Here is a 22,156-nt window from a genome sequence, read left to right as displayed (position 1 = left end):
ATAAAGGACAATTGTTAGTGTTAGAAAAAACAGCAATAGTGTTAGCATTAGTTAGATAAAGTGAGAAAAAAAAGTTAGAAAAGTGGGTGGCGGGGGGAGAGAAGAGATTGGAGACCTAGAAGAGGCAGTTGGTGGGCTGTGCTCCTCCAAGACAACGATGCCTTCTTGGTAAGCTCTGCACCTTCACTTTTTGGTGAGGAATACCCCAGACAGCATTTTGCTAGCACTGTTATCATATATTAGCGTTATTGCAGTAAGTATATTTGTCAACAGCAATTGCGAATCTGTTATGTCTTGTCGACTTATTAAATACTTTCAATTTTGCAAACCTGTCTCAGCAAAAGTCCTTGGCAGGGCTCTGAAACAGGCAAACGTTTGACTACCTTTTTATGTGACACATATAGGGGGTGGTTTTGGGAGCTGGGCTAGTTTTGTCTGGTGAAGAAGAGGAGAAGGGTGATCTAATAGCGGCCCACAACTACTCGAAGGAGAGTTTCACAGGCAATGGAGCCAACCTGTTCCCAGACGTGGCAGACAAGACAGCAAGGGCCAATGGCCACACCTGCAGCCTGGGACATGCAAGGCTCAGCAACAGGAAAGCATCTCATTTGGGAGGGATGTGCAGCCCTGGGACAGGTCACCAGAGAGGTGTGGGGTCTCCCTCCCTGTAGGTTGTCAAGACATTGGCACAGCTGAGCTGCTCTGGTGCCGAGGACAGTCCAGCTCCAAGTGGCAGCTTGGCCTGAAATCCTTTGGACACCTCTGCTGCTGTGACATGCTGGAAGGCATACTGAAATTGCCTTCTGTGGGGGAATCACAGTGCCCCGGCACTCTCTGTCCCTTAGATTGCTTTGTGCTCTTCTTAACAGTAGGAAACACACACGTTTCTATGAAGGAATTAAGAAATTCCTGTTCAGCAAATGGAGTCAAAGCAGAGCAAGACACCTTTTTGTGCATCATCTATTTAAAAATACCTTTCTTCAAGTTTTATTCCTACATGCAGGCCCATCCTCCTGCTGTTCCTAGCCTGCCGCTTCAGTTTGATTCATCAGCTGAGTCGAAGGAAAGTTGTTAGAAAGATGAGGCTCACCAGGAGCTGCAGATCTCAGAAATGACGTTTCCATCTCAGCAGCCTGTGTGACTGGTGCGTGGAGCCTGCGGCCATGGGGACCGTGCTCCACTGCTTCGGCAAGGGACGGACTCACCTCTATGGGAGGCCGAGCTGGGTGCTGCTGCCTGTGCTGGATGCAGGAATGTGGCTGCTGCCTTGCCCAGGGCTGAGGCAGCCACACAGAGATCCCATCTGGACCTGCTGCTTCCCCTCTGCTCCTCTGCGTGCTGAACACAGCCAGGGCGTGATGCAGGAGGGATTTGTGACTGGGGCAAGGGGAATCTGAATGCCTGGAGGTGAGCAGGATAGAGGTGCCCGTGTGCTTCCAAGGAGTGAGGGCTGCCTGGACACAGCCCTTCAGTAGCTCAGCCATGGTCCGTTCAGACCTGGCCTCCGCCCCACAGCACCGTCACTCTGTCTGGCCTCAGACACAGAGGGGTAGGGCAGGCTGGCACATGGGAGGTGTGCCATGGGGACAGCCTGGGCAGGACGGGCCGGAGCATTGGTCCAGCCAGGACAGCACCATGGCAGAGCCAAGGGTCTGTGCCTTTGCCTGCCCTCAGCACCATCAGCATGGGCAGGGCAGGGCTAGGAGCCACCAGGCTGTGACAGGCCGTGGGTGACAGGAATTGGGCTGTCCCAGCAGCTCATCGGTCTGTTTACACGGACTGGAAAGCTGCCAGCAGCAAGTATCTGGAGCAGGAACTTACCACTGCTAGAAGCAGAAGTGAAAACCATGCAGAAGTGAAAGCAGAGCCCAGAGCTGTCTTAGGTCACTCCCTGCAGAGGACCCCGGAGCACGCAGCAGCACAGGCATGGAGCCCCTCTCCTTCCAGGAGTACATCTGCTCCCTGGACCCCACCACCCTACCCCGCATCCTCAGGATATGCTCTGGTGTCTACTTCCAAGGTGAGTGCTGGGTGCCCGCTGACGCAAAGGAGTGCCCCAAGGCTGTGCCACCTCCCCATGGCCCTGAGAGATGAAGCCCTGATCGGTGTAATTTCCTCTGCTGATGGCCGTGTTGGTGGTGAGATGGAGTCAGAAATTAGCAAATGTTTTTGCTGGATTTCTGGGTCTCCCAAAAAAATGGGAATGCACAGTGGGATCCTGCCCACTGTGCCAACACCAATGTGGAAGATACCATCAGGACTTGTGAGATTTCTAGCACTAGGTCACACTGACTTTTAAGGAGCAGGAGAAGCAGTGGTCTAATTCTTTTTCCCTGTAGCTCAGCACAGATGGATGCTTAGCTCTCCCAAAGAGCCTTTGCCCTTGATAACATCTTAAATTTGCTAAATGCGTAAAACTGCCACCATTCATTGAAACAACAGCAGTTAACATGTTTAGCAGTTGCTGGTAGTTGTGGTGAGGAGGCTGGAGCAGGGCGTTTGTCATGAGTCCATCCCAGAGGGGGGAGAAGTTTTAGGCTGCAAAATGTTTGGTAGCAGCTCGTAGAGTGCAGAAATTCAGGGTCAGAAGGGTTCATTGCTCGTGGTGGACGGTATCATGGCATGGCAGCGTAGTCTGAGGAGCTCCTGCTCCATGAAAGGCAGTGTGTCCCAGGACATACTTACCCTGTTCCTTCGCAGTACCAACTCTTTCCCACAGCTTGGAAATGGTGTTTGCATTTGGCATCCAATTACATTGTTCAGTCTCCAGCCATTCCTGTTGTACTCTTCTGCACCGTTTATCTCCTCTGTTATGACATCTGCACCGTTATCAGCACTGGAAGCTTTCCCGGGCATGGATTGTACAAGCTTCTAGGTATTTCTGACTGCTTAGAAGTAAGTGTCAGCACAACAAGGACCCCTTGGCCAGCTCTTCCGGGGCTCCCAGCTACATATTCCCTTGGCTGCTGGTGGATGGTGTTAGACCCTCATAGGCAGATGATTATGCACCGGGGTTAGTCAGCATTGCACTCTGCAGATGTGTTATCTTGCAGAGATAATGTTTCTTAAACATTTTGAGTTGCATATTTCTGGATTTCCTGCCATTACTTCTGGCTTTCTGTTTTGGGGACGGCAGGTGGGCGGGGAGGGTGTCTCCAAGAACTTCAGCAAAACTCCTGCCACTCTCAGCCCTTTCTCAGCCTCCTCCCTCAGCCAAACACTCTTCATGTCCTCCACATTCTTGCTAATATTTTGTGTTGCAACTGCTGTGGCTTGATGCTGTGATGGAGCTGAGGAGCAACTCCTTCATAGACTTTGTGCTACTGATCACCACCCTCTGGGCCAATAACCCAGTTTTCAGTCCAGCACAGCAGGCACTTATCTAACCCATACTTCATCTGCTTCTCTATGAGGATGTGATGGGAGACATGCCAAAATTTTTGGTGCCAAAAACCTTACTGAAGTTAAGGTAAAACACCACCCACTGCTCTCCCCTTGTCCACCAAGCCTAACACCTCATTGTAGAAGGTGATCAGGTTGGTTAAGCACAATATGATCCCCTTTTGATAATCTATGCTAATCTCAATCAGCAAAGCTTTTCATACAAAGATTAACAACAGTTAAAAAATGCTGGTAGAGGCAGATTCTTCCAGGAAATCCTGAGGGATGCTGGTTGCTCAGCCCTCTCCAGTTGTGCTGAGCTCCACTACACTTGGCACCAGGGTGTCCAGCTGCAGCCCCACTTGTGCAGGGCAGCAGCAGCAGCAGAAAGTGTGGCCTTGTGTGATCCAGAGCAATCTCTGCCCACTGGTAATCAAAGCATGTGGGCTCAAAATTAATCAGCCGAGAAGAAATAAACCCATTTGTGAGCAGCTTGCAAGCAGCAGCTGATGGGCTTGGCAGGAGTTGCTTCCTGCACGGCTCCCAGAGCACAAGTGCCCATGCTGATGGGTGGCGGCTCCCTGTCCCCATGCTCTGGGAGGAGACGGGCTAGCAGAGTTGCTGGAGCCACTCCACAGCCAGATGTGACCCAGGTGGGCTGCCTGGGGCCATGTGGGACACCTGCACCCCACAGCCCAGCCTCAGCACAGTGGCTGTCAATGACAACATGTCCCTCCTCTCCCTGCAGGGTCCGTGTATGAGATCTCAGGCAATGAGTGCTGTTTGTCAACTGGTGACCTGCTGAAAATCACAGCTGTCACGCTGCAGAAGGTTGTCTGTGAGAATGTGCGCACGGGGCAGACAACGGAGCTGCTGCCAACATTTAAGGGTGAGCAAGGACACCCTTCCCCAGCCCACCACAACCGAGCCCACGGCACCCCACGGGGCCCTCCTCCCTGGGAGCCCTTTGCACCTGCCAGGGTCTCAGCCTTGCCCTCCCACAGGTCTTTTCCAGCCTGCCCCAGACCTGGGGCCATGCCCCACGCCACAGGAACCTTTCCTGGGGGTCAGCATGAAGAAGGGCCTGACGCTGCCTCAGGCGCTGGAGTGGGGGGGCAGGCAGAGACAGCCCCTGCGGTGCCCCACCATCGGCCCCCACGCCCTGCTCCTGAGCCCCGTCTACGAGGTGCAGGCCACCATGAACCGTGAGTCCTGCTGTGGGGTCAAGCAGGGGTGCTGGGGGTGGGGGGGGGGGGGGCCTTACACGGGTTTGTTGCTAGAGCCCTGACACGGGCAGCGTGGGTGGTCACAGGCAGGGTGGGCACAAGGTGAGGTTCTCCACAGCATGGGGAGAGGCCGAGCACGAGATCAGGGTGGCTCTGCCCCTGCAGTGCGAAGGGATGAGGTGAAGATCCCCTCCACGCTGGAGGTGGACGTGGAGGATGTGACAGAGGAGTCGCAGGACGTTCACTTCTCCCGGCCACTGCTGCTGAGCGAGGTGCTGGGGATGGAGGAGGTGCTGCCGACACAGGCCGAGATCCTGGAGGGGCCCCGCAGTGCCACCATCTTTGAGAGCGCCTGGGTCCCCCGCCTGCGGAAGGGACAGCGGCTGCAGATCCACAGCTGCTCCCACACCTGGAGGGTCCTGGCCTCTGCCCGCAGCGGCACCCGCCGTTTCCTTCTCTCCAGTGCCTACCAGGGCCGCTTCAGGCGGCGGCCCCGGCAGTTTGCAGGGGTGCAGGAGCTGGCAGCCAGCCTGCAGCCTGGCCAGCAGCTGCACGTGGTGGTAACGCAGGACTGTGAGGGCCGCGAGGACGACGTGCCCCCACTCAGTGTGGGTGACCGGCTGGAGGCCCGGCAGCTACTACTGGCTGGTGGCAGCACCCGGCTCCTGTGCCTCCGCCATAGTGAGGAGGAGGATGAGGAGGAGGAGGGCGAGGAGCTGCTGCTGCCACTGGATCTGGGGGGCAGCTTTGTGGAGGAGGCGTGTGACAACAAGAAGTACAGGCTGACGGAGCTGGTGGAGCTGTTGCCACTGCCATGTGACGTCCGGGTGGTGGCCACAGACCCGGCCCTGGAGAGGGATGTGCTGGGCTCCTTCCCTGCACTGCGGCTGGAGGCCCGCATCACCCAGCCCTTTCTGGTCAGCAGCTTCTGTGAGGAGCCAGATAAGGGCTTTGAGATCCCACCCCAGTGGTTGGACCTCTCCCTTGTCCTCACTGAGGAGCCCGTCCACTCCCAGGCCCCCTCCACACACTGCTCCCATGTGGAGGAGCTGACCGAGGCCTTCTACTACAAGCTGCTGGCGCAGCTGCCAGGTGGCTCAGCCCCGCCACCCCCACGGCCCCCCAAGCCAAAGTCCGCTGGTAGGGCTGTGCAGGTGCAGCCAAGCCCTGCCCCGAAGCAGAAGGACAGGACACGCTCCAGGGGAAAGCGCTCCCTGGCCCCGAGCCCCACCACCAGCTCCCAGACACGCCTGGCTCCTCCACTGCCGCCGCCGTTGGTCCTTCCCCAGAAGGTGAAGAGCCTCACTACCCATCGGAGCACCCCCAATGAGTACAGCCCACGCCCCCGTCTGCTGGCATCTCCCCGGTCCCGCAAGGCTCCCAGTAACACAGGTGAGGGGACGGGGCCCCCAGCAGCAATAGCGGGTTCTATGTGTGTATTATTTGTATTGTTGTGGGGCACTGCTGGCCATGAGGCACCTGGGGCTGTTCTCATGGGGACATGAGGCAGGGACGTTCTGCTGGAGAGACCGGCACCCACCTACCCAACCCCAGACCAGCTGGGTTTCCATGGGTGGCTGCCCCATCCCTTGTCCCACACATGGGCCGTAGCATGAGGGAAAACAAGGTCTAGCCTCCAGGGCTATTGAGAAACGAACGCTGTACACGAGCACTTGGCCTTGACCTGCTATCAAATGCAGAATGTTCCTGCCCCACAGATTGCAAGGGACCCGTGGCACTGGAAGCCAGTGTCTATAGTGGCGAGAAGCCCTTTTCCTTCCAGGTGCTTGGTCCCATACTTGCTGGGGCTACTGCTGAGTCCTGGTGCAGGTACTCCTCCTGCACCACCACACCAGGGAGGAGGGGAGGGCAGGCTGAGGCATCCCCCTGTAGGGTTTCCACCATGCTCCAGCTCCATTTATGTACATAGTCTGTGCTTCTCTCTTGCAGACATGGAGAAAAGCAGTGATGAACATGACTATGAAGTCATTGAAGAAGACATTCAAAAGACAATTCACAAAATGCAGACTGTTTTTCCTTTCTAATCATCTGGTTTCTGGAAGCTGTCCAGCCTCCGAATTTTCTTAGATCTTGTATTAAATTAAGGCTATTAAATAGCCTATTAAATAAAGGCTAAATACAACCTTAGGGGTCCACAGCACAAATTCCAACTGCCTCGATGATGCAAATAATGCGTCCCCCTTTCCTTGAATGCATCCTAGTCTGCATTAGCAGAGGAGTGGCCAGCAGGTCAAGGGAGGGGCTTGTCCCCCCTCTGCTCTGCCCCTGTGAGGCCCTACTAGTGAAGACTCCAGTCCTGCATCCAGGCCTGGGGTCCCCAGCACAAGAAGGATGTGGGGCTGTTTGAGTGGGTCCAGAGGACCATGAAGGTGATCAAGGAGCTGGAGCACCTCTCCTGCAAAGAAAGGCTGGGAGAGCTGGGGCTGTTCAGCCTACAGAAGAGAAGGCTCTGGGGTCACCTCACTGCAGCTTTTCAGTACTTAAAGGGGACTTACAGAAAGGATGGAGAACAACTTTTTGCTTGGGCAATGACAGGACAAGGGGGAATGGTTTTAAACTAAAAGTGGGGAGATTTAGATCAGAGGTTAATAGGAAATTCTTCACTGTAAGGGTAGTAAGGCACTGGAACAGGTTGCCCAGAAAAGTTGTGGATGCCCCATCCCTGGAGGTGTTCAAGGCCAGGTTGGATGAGGCCCTGAGCAACCTGATCTAGTGGGTGGCATCCCTGCTGATGGCAGGGGGATTGGAACTGGATGATCTTTAATGTCCCTTCCAACCTCAGCCCCATATGATTCTATGCATGCAAGCAGCCCATATGCCTGAGGAACAGCCACATACGCAGACTAAATCCTCCCTGCTCTGCTGTAGCTGGCTGTTGTGCAATGGATTGCGTCCTCTGCTGTCACTCGTGGGACTCTCCAACTGCACCAGAGCAGCAAACAGTTGGGCAACCATCCTGGGAAATGAGCAGTCACCAAGATGTCATTGAGGTGCTGGCCAAGGCCCTAGAACATGTATCTCACTCTGCTCCTATGCACTAATATCATCCACACACTTTCTGCATAATAGCTTGGCTGGATCCTAAGGATGTGCCGTGCTCACAGCCATTTCAAACTGAAAAGTTCTAGAACTAATTCTTCTGTTGCAGTTGTTTTGCGGGAATCTACCAAAGGCTCATGAACCAGCATCAGCAGCTTTCTATATATCCTACTCCTACTGGACGAAGCATTGCCATCCTGCCTGGCTGCTGCAGCGCCAGGCAGCACCAACACAGGGCAATTTCCAGACCTCGCTACTTCAGATTAGAAGCAGGTACAAATCAGAGCTGGAAAATAAGTTTTTCAATTCCTTTACTAGTAAACTTTTTTTTTTTGTGAAGTGTAATTTTGGGTTGTTTTTCAGTTCATGTCATTCCTCGCCTAGGGTCTAGAGCAGATTTACAAAGTCACAGAGAGCATCTCCTCCCTTCCAACTTGGCTAAAACCCTACATGGGATTTGGGCTGGTTTCCTTCTCTTTGTTTTCACCCTGTGATTTACTGTCAGTATCAGGGTTCTCTCCTCAAATCACAGCATTGTGACTAAGACACTGACTCTTGCTGTTGAGATCATTTCACTGAATACTCATCAAAGCAAGAACTCATCTCTCCTGCAAACAAGCACTGTCACCATTTACAGCACCTAAACATTACGTACAAAGCTTCAACCAAGCAACCCACTGCAGTCACCCCAGAACACAATTTTTGCTTGCCCTGGAAGAAAAGAGTAATTGTTGAACTATGGCTGAGGATGAAGAGAGGAGCAGGAGCTTGGACTTCACCCTTGGCTCACTCATAGCTTTAAACATAGGCATTTTTCAAAGCAACAAACACTTCTGTCCCCAGCAGATCCAAACCCTACACCAAATTGTCCTGACGGCCAGACAAAAGCAGATGTCCTTTGATGCTTTGAAGAAAAAGCCAACTGGGGCCTAGGTAAAGAATTAAACTCCCTCTACAGCTGAAGACATTTTAACACTCCACTCACAAGCGTTTCATATAGTCCTACAACTACTCTCTTTACTGCAGGCAATTCCACTCACCTTCACTTCCAAAAATAATCATTTTCTTCCTAATCTGCACGCCACCTGCAAAATTGAAATTATTGTACTCTGGCTTCTAGGTCTGCTAGTCTCCATAGCAGTCTCACTTGTTACACATCCATAGTATGATTTAGCCCCAAAAGTACACCATGGGCTACAGCTGTGCCACCATCTGAACCCGCACAGGATACCTTGATTTTGCTACAGCATTAACAACGTAAGCAGATGCCAGTGTCACAAATGGGCAGACAGGGAAGAACTGCTTTCCCAAAGCCGGGTCACCTCATCCCTCTCATATAAAAATCTGAACTGAGACCCATAGTTTGCAACTCCCGTGGAAGCCAGCTGCAAAGCAGGGAGCACAAGCCATTGACTGCATGTGCTTTCTCCAGTAGGTCCCATACCTCGGTGAAAGCAGCAATCAGCTCTCAAACGCCAGGTCAACACAGCGCAGCAAACCAGGCTCCTCTCTGGTGGACAGCAGGCACAGTGCAGTTTTATCAGCATTTGGTTTGAAAGATCCCGGGTCCTGCTTTTCAGCAATGCTAAACACATTTGCCACAGAAACCGTGCATCCTCTTTGTGAGACCAGCTATGTTCTTTACAGGTTCATTGTGAACAATGCTTCTGAGTATTTATTAACTACTCAAATGTTCCCATTGACAATTGCAAAACAATTCCCAGGAGGTAGTTTTCAGCTTTGCATTTTATACAACAGGAAGCACGTAATGAATGAGAACAGATACCCTGAAGCAGCTGTCAACAGCATGCTGCCTCACTGAGCAAAACAGGATTGTGCAGAGAAAGGAGATGCAAATTTGTTACCTCCACACCGATGCATCACCACTATCCACACTGCTGCTTCCTAACTCAGTGTTTTCCTCTGTAATATCTTAAACAAACAAATCCCACCGCAACTTGTTACATGATGTAATTCATTTCAGCTTCACCTAAAGTGCTTTTGGTGGCAGAAATGATCCTGGCTCCACTTAAAACACTGGTACAACTTGTAGTTTCTTTCAGTAGTAGAATTATTTAATGTTTTCATGTCCAGATGTTCGTATCAGTTTGACTTTTTAAACCAATTTACCAAGTTAAGAAAATTTAAACCAGTTTAAGAAAAAATAAGTATAGTTAACTAAATCCTCGGAAAGCATGAGCTATGTTTTTACCCACGCATCTAAGTTTTATCAGCACATATGTTTTCTTTCATTAGGGAAGAACAAAAGCCTCTAGAGCTACACAAACATGCAAGACTAGCCAAGTTAAATTTTTATTGGATATAAAATTCAAAAGCTCCAGTAATAAGATTACCTCATAGTACAAATATAGATTTAAATGCACAAACTAATTACAAATCTAGTCATGATTACTGTACATTAGTGGAATATTACGCTTGGCTACCCACTTTGTGAATTAAATGGAATGAAAGGTGTGGTAGTAGAAACAGCTCCAGAAACAAAAGTCAGTATGCCCACAACAAGATTAGAAAGGTTTTTTTTTCTTTCTAACAGTCATTCTACTAAGAGACAAAAACAAACCGAAGGCTCTGAAGCTTTGAGTTCAGTTTTCCCATATTTGCTTATGCTTCCATCACATGGTCATGGCACAGTAATCAAGTCCAACGAACAGAATCCTCCTACACGTTCTGCTTGTCCTTGAGTTCCAACGTGTAGGCATTCACAGAATAACTGTGACTCTTACAGACTAGAAAGAGCAAAGATCACCTTCTACATTGCAAAGCTCGGCAGGTTAACTTGAAACACAGACAAGCATTTGCTTAAAAACAAATCCAGCTAGAAAGAATTTCACTCAGCATCCGTAGACTTATAGTGATCATCATCCACAGTGGAGTAGATGTGTCCCTCGCTGCTAAGGAATTCAACTGCTTGCCTTTGAAGAAAAAAAGTCAATTGCTAAGTAGTCCACGTCAACACTTTTCTCTCAGGTATTTCCTATCTACAGCACCCCCTTCCCACCGTTCCTTTCCAGCATCTTCCAAGGGATGCTCCCAGTGACTGTATCTTGTTAGCAATTAAAGAGCTGCTCCACCAATTAGTAGGTACAGAAAGACTTTGAAAGCTATGTCAGTATCATCCCCCAGCAATGCTCAGTCTCTGAGAACAGAGAAGGCCCCCACTCTCAGCATTTTTTTCCAGATAAAAGCAGAACCTACGGCTCTGGTTCAAACAGGACAGAACACAGGAATATAATAGACATTAATACTGTCTTTAAATTTCACTGTTCTTCTCAGTGTCAGGGAGAAGCTATAAGAAACAGCTAAGAAGAAAAACAAAACCAACCACCACCATCCCCCACTGTATTCCAAAATTTTGTTTGGGATGTAGAGAGAGAGAAAAATTGTCCTTGAACAGGAAAAAATACTGCTGAAGCACACCCAGGTACCTATTGCTTTGCTACTGAGCTACTGAACAGCTTGTTTTGAAAACAGAGTGATGCACATTATCATCACTTCAACAGACAATGTCTCGTTCTAAACCGTTTCACAGAAGAATTCAAAAGTTCAGGCTCACTACTACATGAAATTACCAGCCCTGTTTAAAAAGCAGGGATCTAGGCTTGCCCACTATTTTCTTCTTTGCCTCCTTTTATCAGTCTCCGTGAAGGACTACCCATATTTCAAGCACATCCTTTGTTTCTACACACTTACTTGATTGTTGACATGCTGACATTGTGGAGCTGAAGTTTCAGCTCTTGAAGACTCATACCTTCTGGGACAGGGCAGTTTTTAATCAGGTTCAGCACCTGGAAGAACAAGAACTACACCATTAGCACACAGCTAAGCTTCTCTACATTAGACAGCAAGGTCAAGGAAGAATTACCAGTCTTCAAAGAATAATCACTGCTTTATCCTACATCGCTCTGCAGCAGCATCCACTGCAACAGCTGTCTCTGGAGAAGCTGCTTGCACCCACCTGACTCTGATGTGCTGTGAGTCCATTCACTGGCAGACTGCCACCTCCACCATAGCCCCCCACGTCACCTATCCCAGCAGAGGTAAATGACTGAGGCGCTCTTGATGCTGCCTGCAATTACAAGAGTAGAAGAACTGTAGTTACACAGGCTGCTGTAAACCCAGGGCATGACAGACTCAGTGTTATATGTCAGAGACACAGTAATTAAAAATAGATTTCCAGAAGAAACCAATGGGAATTGACTGCAACACAATGTCTCTCCAAGGAAGCCAGCACTCCTATTACACCCTCACTGTAGCTCTTCAACAGTTGCAGAATTTCCATCCCCACAACTTGTATACGATTTCCCCAACGAACCAAGAGTTCACTCTCCTTGGGAGATAAACAATAATCCCGTAACGGCTAGCATGGAGTCATGAACTTGAAGTACGTACCATAAGATTTTTTCTGAGGATCATATGCGCATTAACAATCTCTAGTATGTGCGTGGTGAACTCATTCATGTTTTCCAGAGGCATGATCTTAAATGCCACCAAGCTTTTCTTATTCTTTCAGAGATTAAAAAAAAAAACAGAAAAAGAAAAAACAAGTACAATTAACAATATACAATTAACATGACAGCAACAGAATGTGCTTAATCATTCTAGCCAGGAACAGGGACAGTGGTGGGTAGGGAGTTTTTCTGCACGTAACAAGCATCAAAGTTTTTGGACTTAAGTTTTCATATGTGATCATGCAAAGCAGCGCAGGACAGGACAGCTTCTCTTTTGAACGGCTAGTAAGTAACTGCACTTTGCAGCATTATTTAAAGGGTGACTGTTATGAGGCAACTCGACTACATAATATGCTGCAGGAAGCATCCCCATTACCCAGATCATGGTTTAAGCTCTACAGGACAAGCATCCAATAACCTGGTGGCCAGTACTCTTTTCCGCTGAAAATAATTCACTGATAAACAGTGGCATTTTAAATGCATCTTCCATCCTTTCAATTTAGTAACAATATGAGTGATTCATACAGCACAGGCAAAAACATTCAAGGATTTGTCCACAGAAAAGGATAATCAAAGATCACAAATAACCGGATATTCTAAAGGGAGCCTACTAACACTTAACCAGATCCACTAATCCTTCAAGCCGCTGCTCCTGCCTCATTACTTGAGGAATCACATATGACCTCACCTGGAAGGACCGAAGATGACCAGCTACTTTTACATAAGTTCCTGGAGGTACCACGATATTCTCGCCACCTGCCTCCTTACAGAGAGGAAAAGGAGAAAGCAAGGTGTTGCTATTCACATTTCCATTTCTCAATTATCACAATCAATAACTTAAGAAAGGAGGTGTAAAGCCTCAAGCAAACACAAGTTGTATCCATTCCTATGACCATTAAGAGCAGTTAGGTAAATATAACTGTAAGTGAAAAATAGAACTTATCGATAAACGTAAAATTGAACTTATGATAAACATGCAGTTAGCCAACAGAATGTCTGCTGAATTACTCTCCCAGAGCTGTTCAACAGAACTCTGCTGTTCACTTGCAAATGCATTTAGATTTAAAGGCCTGCTATATCTGCATGAGAGTCCAGTGAGAACTAGCAGCACTTCAGGAATCATGCATAGGAAGACGAGACAATGTGCACTGGTACATCTTAATCGCGGAGTCACATACAAAACCTCTTTCACTCCCTGGTTTTATATTTCTTATGCAGTATTGAGCATGCATCTCTCAGTACAGCTATGGTTGACCTTCAGCAGCAAAACTCTAAAAAAAATTATCTGAAGTGATTCATTGCAGAACTACGTATGAATTACAAAACAGGAGAATAATCATGCACAACACCAGTGATCTCTGTTACAGCAACATCTTCCTTGGCTTTCAGAGGCATGTTATTCCCAAAACACTTTTCTAAACAGCTCTTTTTGTTTTGAAAACTACTCTCTCCACAGATCCTAAGTGCCTTCCACATAGCAGCCTCGGTAGCAAATCTGGCGCTTACATCAGTATCAACCCACTGCCTGACATCCATCGGCGCTGCCGTCATGTCGTCCACCTTGTAGAGAATGTTCGTTGGCGCTTTCTCAGCGTGCCGAATGATCCCCAGAATGGTGACCTGCGTTTGAAGACGGCCGAGTTAGCCGGGGAAGGGCCGGAGGCGAGCGCGTTCCTACTCGCGGCCTTCCCGCCGGTCCCCGCCGGTCCCCTCGAGGGCCACCCCCGACGCCCACCTGCGAGATCTCCACGTCCCGGATCCTGAAGGTCTCGTCGACCTGCTCGGCCGCCAGCAGCTGCGACACGGTGCAGGGCACGATGTTCTGGGAGCGGGCTCGCTGCAAGGGGAGGGCGGCGCCGTCAGCGCCTCCGGGCACCGGCCGCCCGCCGCGGCCCAGCGCTCCGGGGGCCGGGCGAGGCCCCGCCGCCGGCTTACCTGCTTCTTCTCCGCCTGGGTGCCGCTGGGCGAGCTGAAGCCTCCCGGGGACTGCGCGTAGCCGCCCGCGGGCCCCGAGCTGCCCGCGGGCCCGTAGCCGCCGTCAAAATTACCTGGGGAGGGAAGGGGAGAGCCCGTCAGGCGGCGGCGACGCGCCCGCCGCTAGCGCCGCGAGGGGCCGGGGCCGGGGCCGGGGCCGGGGCCTCGGCGGCCCTGGGCGCCCCCGGCCTCCGCCCGGCCCCAGCCCGGCCCCAGCCCTCCGGGCCCTGCCCGCACCGTGCCCGCTCCACATGGCGGCGGCGGCGGCGACAGCGGCGGCGGCGCTCGAATGGCGGGTGCCCGCCAGCCCGCGCGCCCCGCCCCTCCTCGCGCCCAATCCGCGGGCCCGCTGCGTCGGCCCGCAGCCAATCGTAATCGGCCTTCTTCCGGCTCCTGCCAATGGGGGGGAGGCCGCAGGGAGGCTGGCGGCGCCGCGGGGAGCGCTGGCGCTGCGAGGGGGCGGCTCGGCGGCGGCGGCGGGGCGGGCGGGGCGGGGCGGGCAGGGCGGGGCACTGCTCGGCTCGGCACGGCAGGGCACGGCTGGGCGGGGCACGGCAGTGCTGTGCTTGGCTCGGCACGGCAGGGCACTGCTCGGCTGGGCAGGGCACGGCTCGGCACGGCAGCCGCTGGCCGGCATGAAGGCGACCGTGCTCCTCCTGCTGTGGCCGCTGGCCCTGGCAGGTGAGCGGAGGGAGCGCGCCCCGCTGCCCGGCCGGCGGCCCCGAGCGGCGGCGGCGGGGCGCTTCTGGCACGTCACGGACCTGCACTGGGACCCCGAGTACGAGGCGGCGGCGGCGGCCGGGCAGGGCTGCCCGTCGGGCGGCTCGCAGGCCGGGCCGGGCGCGGGGCCGTGGGGCAGCTACCTGTGCGACGCGCCCTGGCGCCTGCTCAACTCCTCCGTCTTCGCCATGCGCGGCCTCCTGCGGCGGCCGGACTTCGTCCTGTGGAGCGGGTGAGGGCTGCGCGCCGCGGCCGCCTCCCCTGCCCGGGGGCAGCGGCCGTGCGGGCGGGAGCGACGCGCCCCGGGCTCCTCGGGCTCGCCTGTTTCTGCGTCTCTCTCTCTTTTTTTTTTCTCTGACGCCGTGGGAGCCGGCCGCTCGTGTCCGCGTCTGTAGAGAGCTTCGGCCGCGAGGGGAAACCGTCAGGTGCTCGAGGAATCGGCAGCGCCGGTTCTGTGGGTGCTCGTGCTCTCGGGTCGTGGCTTGGTCCCGCCTGCTCCCAGGGTCGCCAGGGCTCGGATGGGAGCCTCGAGGAGAGACCGGGGAGCCGGAGGGCCCGGCCGTGAAGGGTTTGTGGCAGACGTGGGGCTGCCTGTGTGGTAGCCCTTTGGGAGAGGTGAGATCTGGGCTTGTCTTATAATGTAACCCGGAGGCTTGGCGAGAGCATGGCCGCGAGAAGGCCTCCCGATGGGAGCTGTGCTCCCGACAGGCCCGTCCGTGAGAAACTAAATAAACGAAGGGAAGGTGTTGCAATTCACCATCCCTTTCTTTTCCTTTAAATTGTTGCCAGCTCTGGCTGACTTCACGCAGAGCGTGAATACCTGAAAAACTTGCAGGTGTGGGACGTGCTGTTTGTGTTGGTGCCCCAAACCCTGCCTGTTAGAGGCATCAGGAGAAGGCTGGAAAACAGCTTGTGGCGTTTCTTCAGGCTGTCCTGATTCACAGTGCAGTTGCTAAATTCATTGTTCCTGCTTTGTATGTGCGCGGAAGATTGTTCCTACTCAGAAATAGTTATGTCATTGGTCTTTATAATTAAAAAGAAAAAATCAAAGTAAGAGTCAATTTCCCCCAGTTCTTTGACATTGTTTTGAGTTTTGATCTTCCTCTCTGATGGGCTTGTAATCCTTGATAGCCCAGCATCATCTGCAAATGCCATAAGCATATTAGTGAAAACACTGAAGTGTGGGTCTGCCAGATTTTTGGAGGCAGATCTCAGTGATTGCTGCCTTAATGAAGGCATCCATTTGTTTCATTTTCACTGAAAGAGTTGTTATCCTGTTGGTATCTTGAGTACAAACAGATTTGTTCCCCTATTGCTGATCAAATTTTGCCCTGAGATTGCAAAATGCTTTCTCTTTTATGATCTCCGATCAGCTGTATTAAATGCCCTGAAGTAGGGTGAGCCTCCATTTCTCATGCTTGTGTATAGGTTTATCAAGGTATAATAAAGTGGAGCAAGTTTTCACTTTGAGTGATTCCCTGAAACTCCTTCAATGCTGTGGCTAGCCAGCATAGTGCCGATTCCTAGCCCCAAAAGCCTCTGACTTTATCTTCTAAGAGACAAAAAGAAAACAGAGGGCACAAGTGCAAGCTCTCTGCCTTGCTTATCACTTTAAGCATATGTCTTGCTAGACAAAGGCATTGACCATGCTGTTTCTGTTTCTCCAGAGATGATACTCCTCATGTCCCCAACGAGAGTCTTGGAGAAGAAAAGGTTCTACACATAATTGAAAATCTGACCTCTCTGATAAAACAGGTATTTCCAGGTAGGACTTGAGGGAAAGAAAAGGGGAGAGAAGTACAGAGTTTCATGGGAAGGACTTACCGGTGTGGAGCAATGACATAACAGGGAAGGGGGAGGGCCCAGAAAGGCTGTGGGTGATATGACTCCTTTGTCCTCTTGTTAGTTGCTGTATGGAGTGAGGCATGTCTGAACTGAGGCACCTGATGCATTCTGGTTAACGCAGAAGAGAGGAAAAAAAAGTTTCTGTAATCACTCATTAAGACAAAAAAGCTTGCAAAAATTCTTTTTATGTTATCTGTCTCGACAGTGGGGGAAGGAGTGTTACTAATGGTGAGAGCTCATTGATTCATCTGTAAAGCCATGTCTTTCGGTGGCTTGCTCCAAGGAGGGATTGTCTTTGCAGCATTGCATCCCGTCGATGCAACCATGTGTGTGTAGTGTGGGTGATAATGCTCTTATAAAGCTCTCAAGCCATGCTATTCTTTTTGAGTCTGCAAGTGCATTGAAGAACTTTGATGAGGATGAACTCTGAAACAAGCATGGACTTCTCTGTGCCTCCTTGTCTCTGTCTCTAGATACTAAAGTCTATGCGGCTATGGGCAATCACGACTTCCACCCCAAGAATCAGTTTCCAGGAAAGGGGCATAGGATCTACAACCAAACAGCTGAAATGTGGCGTCCCTGGTTGAATGAAGCTTCTATTCCTCTGTTCAGAGCAGGTATAGCACCACTGGCTCACATTGGCAGCACTCTGGAGAACTGGGGCTGATTCGGAGAACATCACAAGTCATTTTCCCTTCTTTTATGCTCAGAGCAACAGTATTTTCAGGGAAAGGGTACAATTTAATGCTGATTTCTAGCACTGAGTTCTACTGCATGTGAGAAAAGAAATTTCTCTATGCTTTAATCTCTCCTGCTTTCTTCGAGTTACTGGCAAGTATCCCTGCAGAGGATGCACAGTGGTAAGCTTTGGTGAGGGGGAGAGGGGGGGAAATGTGTTCTAAGCAAGCTGTTGGTACAGGCCAGCACCGTGGCTCTCTACAACTGCCCAGCTCCTGCTCCTGCACATTGTCCTTGTGCAGCATCTACCTTCACCGTGAGAGGCCTAAGAGGGGCAAGAGATGCATAGGGAAGAGTCGCACCAAGTACCCAACTTGGACTGGTCAGAGCGCTGTTGGCGCGTTGTCCAGTGACTCTGCTGTGGCTATTGACAAAGAGCTGAGAGAGGTGGAAACACAGGGATCTGGGGTCACGATAGCCAACTGGACCAGACCTCCAGCTCCTTCCCTGATGGTTGCATTTTGCAGGAGCCTTCTACAGTGAGAAGCTGCCCAGCCCAAATACAAGGGGGCGAATGATTGTTCTCAATACCAATCTGTACTATGATCAGAATAGTGAGACAGCTGGCGAGGAAGATCCTGGAGGGCAGTTCCAGTGGCTGGAAGAAACGCTGACCAATGCCTCTAAAGCAGAAGAAATGGTATTAAAATAAACAAACAAACTTCGCAGAGGGCTTCTCCCAGCATGGAAGCTCTTCTTGCCCCTGATCTCCCCTCCGTGCAGTCACCGCCAGCCAGTGCTCTGTAGGAAGTATGGGCTCTGCGTTCAGTGTGGCTGTTCACTTTTGTAGGTCTACATTGTGGGGCACATCCCTCCTGGTTTCTTCGAGAAGAAACGAGGCAAGCCCTGGTTCCGGAGTGATTTTAATAAACGATACTTGAAAATTGTGCAGAAGCACCACAGAGTGATTGCTGCCCAGTTTTTCGGACACCATCACACAGACAGCTTTCGGATGTTTTACAGTGATACAGGTACTGGTTCTGGTCACCCACATCTTTGCATGGTATCTCTGCCAACCCCAATAAAATCACTGTACGTGGGTATTTTCAGTGACTGCCAACCAAATGCAGCTGGAAAGCCAGAAGAGGCTTGTTTTTATCTTACTTTCTAAAAAATTTAGTAAAATGCTTTGGTCAACAAAACACGACAACGGCCATGATCCCTACCCACAACCTGTAGCTCCTGCTCTCCTCCCTCTTTCCCCTCAAATTTTGTAGTTTGCCCTCGATGCTGATCTTACTGCATGTTGATGGGCTTTGGACATTAGCTGAGACATAAGGGAGCGATTACGAACCTTTGCATTGGGTTTGTGGGTAGTGCTCTGGGTGTCCTTTGAGCGTGGTTCTCTTGTGCACCCCTCACCGTAAGAGTCTTCTACAGATGTGGAAAGCCTCTTCTTAGTTGCAGCAGTCCCATGTTCAATTCCTCATGCTGTTCAACGTGCTGGTCTTTAGGCACGCGCTGTTGGAACTAGGGCTGGTGACAAAGCTGTTTGCAGGGTGATCTGTTCCCGAGATGCTCGCTGCAGTCTGGAGCGACTTCGAATTCATGTTTTGTTTTGCCTTTTCATTAAGGTTCTCCAATCAATGTCATGTTCTTGGCCCCCGGAGTGACTCCCTGGAAAACAACATTACCTGGAGTGAACAATGGAGCCAACAACCCTGGGATCCGGGTGATTGACTATGATCCCGACACACTTCAAGTGCAGGTAGGGGATCCCCTTGTACTTTGCACTGCGGTTTAGAAGGGTATTTTAATTCCTTCCTGTGGTTTAAACAGGCAGAACTGCAGAATAGAAGAGGCTTTGCTGGAGACAACCTCTAACCAGATACTTCAGTCTTGTAGCTTGCACAAAGTTTTAGTAAGAGCGTCAGTGAGTGAAGGCAAGGTGACCACATTCAGCTGGTCCAGGCCTCCTGCTGGGATGCATTCCAGGCCAGCGCAGGACAGACTTCGCTACGTTCTTTGTGTCTTTAGTTAGTCTCCTTTGATACTTGCTTTACCATGCAGGCAATATGGATCACAGGACTTCTCTTTGGGAACTGACAGACTTGTTGAACCCCCTCGAAAAAATATGAACTGTCTAGAAGCTTATTTGGGTCCCCCCTAACTGCTGAATTGATTCATTTATAATGGGATCTGAATTTAGGTGAATTGTAGGGTCTGCTTCTGTTTGATTTGTCTCTTACTTGTGAATGGTGTTTTGTGTCTTTCTTTGCAATGGGTTAAAGCAGCTCTGCACATGTTTATAGGATAAGAAATTTATTCTTGTCTGTCCTAAAATACACTGCATAAGACAAGGGAGCTAGTGAAGCTGAGAGGAAAAAGGGCAAGAGACTGAGAACAGAACTTTTGAAAAACTTTATTCTTTAAGTTGCTCATGTTTGAGAAAATAATTTCATTCAGTAAGTTACACTGCTCCAGGCCTCAGCTCTGCCAGTGAACTGTATTGATGATATATACCAGAGTGATTTTTAAAGTAGGCCAGGCACAACATTCCTGATGTTTGGAGATAAAAATCAGACAGAGAAAAGCCATCCCTTCATTCCTTATGAAATAGTAGATGGGATAATGCTTCTTTTGTGGTGTGTTCTGGAGGCTCTCACCTGCATCGTCTATCCCCAGGTTGACGTCTTGATAGAAAGCCCCTGTTGGGAGATGGCTCGCCCCTCACTGGGCTGGGAGATGTGTTACTTGCTGCCAATCTGTGAATACGCTTCACTCTTTTACACACTGGCATCTGGGAGAAGGGGCTGATAGCATCCTAGGCAAACGTTTCACTCAAGGGCTGATCTTCTCCTGATTTGTCGTTGTTCTGTTTTTCTCACTCTGCAGGATGTGGTGACTTACTACTTGAACTTAACACGTGCCAACATGATGGGCCCAGTATGGGAGGAAGAGTATAGGCTGACGGAAGCCTTCCAAATCCCAGATGGCTCTGCACACTCCATGCAGACAGTGCTAGAGAGGATATCGAAGGATGCAAAGTACCTACAGCAATATTATGAGTTTAATTCTGTCAAATATGACCTCGACCTGTGTGGGGAGGACTGCCGTGTTGACCATGTTTGTGCCATCAGGGAAATTGATTTTACAAGATACGATGAGTGCGTTAAAGCCAACAGCTCTACTACTGCCATCACCAGTGTTTGCCTTTTATTACTCTGCTTGCTCTTAGGGGCTCTTCAGTCCCCAGCAAGCAGTCTCATGAGTTAGATCAAGAATGAATGAGGAGAGGACAGTTTCACAGTGAATTAGCAATTGTGAATGCTTTCGGAATTGAGAACTTATTTGGAAACTAAGACAAAATCAGCGTCTTTTACTAAAAGTTCTACGATGTCAACTAGACCACTTCTAGAAAGGCTCGATGTATCAGTGATTGCTATGTTGCCTTTTTGTGCCAGACTGACCTGCATCAGAGGGTTTGTCTTCCTTCTGCTGCGACTTCTGTGGTAGTTGCAGAAATCAGATGAAATCCAGGCCTCCCCATAAAGTTTAACTTACCTTCTGAATGTATGAGAACTGTGAGCTGCCACATGCTCCTGAGGAGCCTGCTGCCAGCTGAATTCTTCATTTTGGCACACGCTCCTCTTCTGAAAAGATGGCAGAACTGGTGGCCTGCAAAGTTTTGGTGGCCTTGTACAGCGGCAGCTTTCCCTCTGGTTTGTGAGCAAAGCCAGGTGGGGTTAGTGCTTCCTTTTACAGTGTATGAATTGCAAACAAGTTTAGGCCATGACATTCACATGTCAGTGTCCAAGATACGGTTCCAGTATAAGCTTGATTTTATTTTTCTTTTTTCCAAGCATCTTCTGTGTTCTGTTAACTCTCATACACTTATTTTCTAACTTCAGCTGGGCATTGCAAACTGACCTTGACTACTTCACTGTTAAGAAAGACTTAATGATTTGGTAATTTGCCAGCTTTGGGCTTTGCTCAGCTCCTGTGAGAACCACAAGGGAACAAATACAAAGTAATTCTGGGCCTTCCAGGTACAGGTGGATGAGCCAGTGAAGAAATACTCTCATTGTCTGTAAAATGCAGATTCCAGGGGTCTGACTGCAGGCTAAAGTGAGCAGGAGCTTGTAAGGCAGTAGGGTGCTGCATACAGCCTGAGCATCCTGCTGTATCAGTGCAGTCCCAGGCTACTCTTGCAGGCTGTCTGCGTGGTACCTGCAAACCATTTTGCTGGAGAAGTAAGGTTCGAAGAACGAAAAGAGCTGCAAAAGGAAGGATGAAAACAGTCACCTGTGAGCTGAGCAGTGTAGGTCAGGCATGTGAGTGTGGTGTCAGGCCCACGAGAGAAGTGGCAGTGGAACAGACGTGTTGGAAGAGAAACAAGGACACAGGAGGAACAGCTTGGCCGAAGTTGGTATTTACCCCTGGTACAGCTCAGGAGTGTATACGGGACCACTGTCACAGCACACACAGGTGCCAGGGAGGGAGGGATGCAGATGTCTGCTCTAGCAGACCGTCAGGACGGTCACGGTGCTTCCAGCCGGTCCTGGGACAGCTGGTTTGGTGCTGGAGTCCTTGTAATGGCCCGGGCCCCTCTCTGAGCATCTGCCCTCCTGCTCCTGGCCCTGCAGGATCCGAAAGGGAATGCTAGTGGACGGCGAGCATTTCTAGGTTTTGCTGTGTCCTGAAAATCACCTTGCTGTTTGCATCAGCATTCCACATGGCAGTACTTCGAACCCACCGCTCTGATGTCTGGCTGTCCCGGGATCTGCTTTGCAGCTTCCCGAC

At 50.6% G+C, this 22,156-nt stretch overlaps 3 protein-coding genes across 3 annotated transcripts; 2 read left to right on the top strand and 1 right to left on the bottom strand.

Annotated features, from left to right (window-relative positions):
* Positions 1–1,670: 1,670 nt before the first annotated feature.
* On the top strand, positions 1,671–10,243 carry THEMIS2 (thymocyte selection associated family member 2). The gene is made up of 5 exons (XM_083810184.1): positions 1,671–2,020; positions 4,130–4,270; positions 4,386–4,586; positions 4,773–5,999; positions 6,558–10,243. The coding sequence occupies exons 1-5, from the start codon at positions 1,927–1,929 to the stop codon at positions 6,650–6,652; spliced, it is 1,758 nt and encodes a 585-aa protein (XP_083666310.1). The 5' UTR covers positions 1,671–1,926; the 3' UTR covers positions 6,653–10,243.
* RPA2 (replication protein A2) lies at positions 9,957–14,497 on the bottom strand. The gene is made up of 9 exons (XM_083810194.1): positions 14,348–14,497; positions 14,072–14,184; positions 13,872–13,973; positions 13,643–13,756; positions 12,825–12,899; positions 12,078–12,191; positions 11,644–11,754; positions 11,379–11,473; positions 9,957–10,600 (listed from the first exon to the last, which is right to left on the bottom strand). Exons 1-9 carry the CDS (start codon positions 14,361–14,363, stop codon positions 10,516–10,518), a joined length of 825 nt encoding a protein of 274 aa, XP_083666320.1. The 5' UTR covers positions 14,364–14,497; the 3' UTR covers positions 9,957–10,515.
* A 116-nt stretch (positions 14,498–14,613) lies between these two features.
* On the top strand, positions 14,614–21,167 carry SMPDL3B (sphingomyelin phosphodiesterase acid like 3B). Its single transcript, XM_083810179.1, is given in 8 exon segments — positions 14,614–15,062; positions 16,498–16,595; positions 17,149–17,292; positions 17,881–18,053; positions 18,204–18,384; positions 18,988–19,121; positions 20,249–20,590; positions 20,592–21,167. Coding segments are annotated over 8 exon segments (1,422 nt in total). The 5' UTR covers positions 14,614–14,745; the 3' UTR covers positions 20,625–21,167.
* The last annotated feature ends 989 nt before the right edge of the window (positions 21,168–22,156 follow it).

This window comes from Anser anser (genome assembly GCF_964211835.1).
Source record: "Anser anser genome assembly, chromosome: 24".
Classification (NCBI taxonomy): domain Eukaryota; kingdom Metazoa; phylum Chordata; class Aves; order Anseriformes; family Anatidae; genus Anser; species Anser anser.
The sequence above is the reverse complement of the archived record's forward strand: the minus strand, read 5'-3'. Positions and strand labels throughout refer to the sequence as shown.

Coding starts and splice junctions, on each gene's coding strand:
- THEMIS2 (XM_083810184.1), top strand. CDS start 1,927: ATGGAGCCCCTCTCCTTCCAGGAGTACATCTGCTCCCTGGACCCCACC. Junction 4,587..4,772: donor GGTGCAGGCCACCATGAACC/GTGAGTCCTGCT, acceptor CTGCCCCTGCAG/TGCGAAGGGATGAGGTGAAG. Junction 6,000..6,557: donor CAAGGCTCCCAGTAACACAG/GTGAGGGGACGG, acceptor TCTCTCTTGCAG/ACATGGAGAAAAGCAGTGAT.
- RPA2 (XM_083810194.1), bottom strand. Junction 13,974..14,071: donor CCCAGGCGGAGAAGAAGCAG/GTAAGCCGGCGG, acceptor CTCCCCTTGCAG/CGAGCCCGCTCCCAGAACAT. Junction 12,900..13,642: donor GGCAGTGGGTTGATACTGAT/GTAAGCGCCAGA, acceptor CCTCTCTGTAAG/GAGGCAGGTGGCGAGAATAT.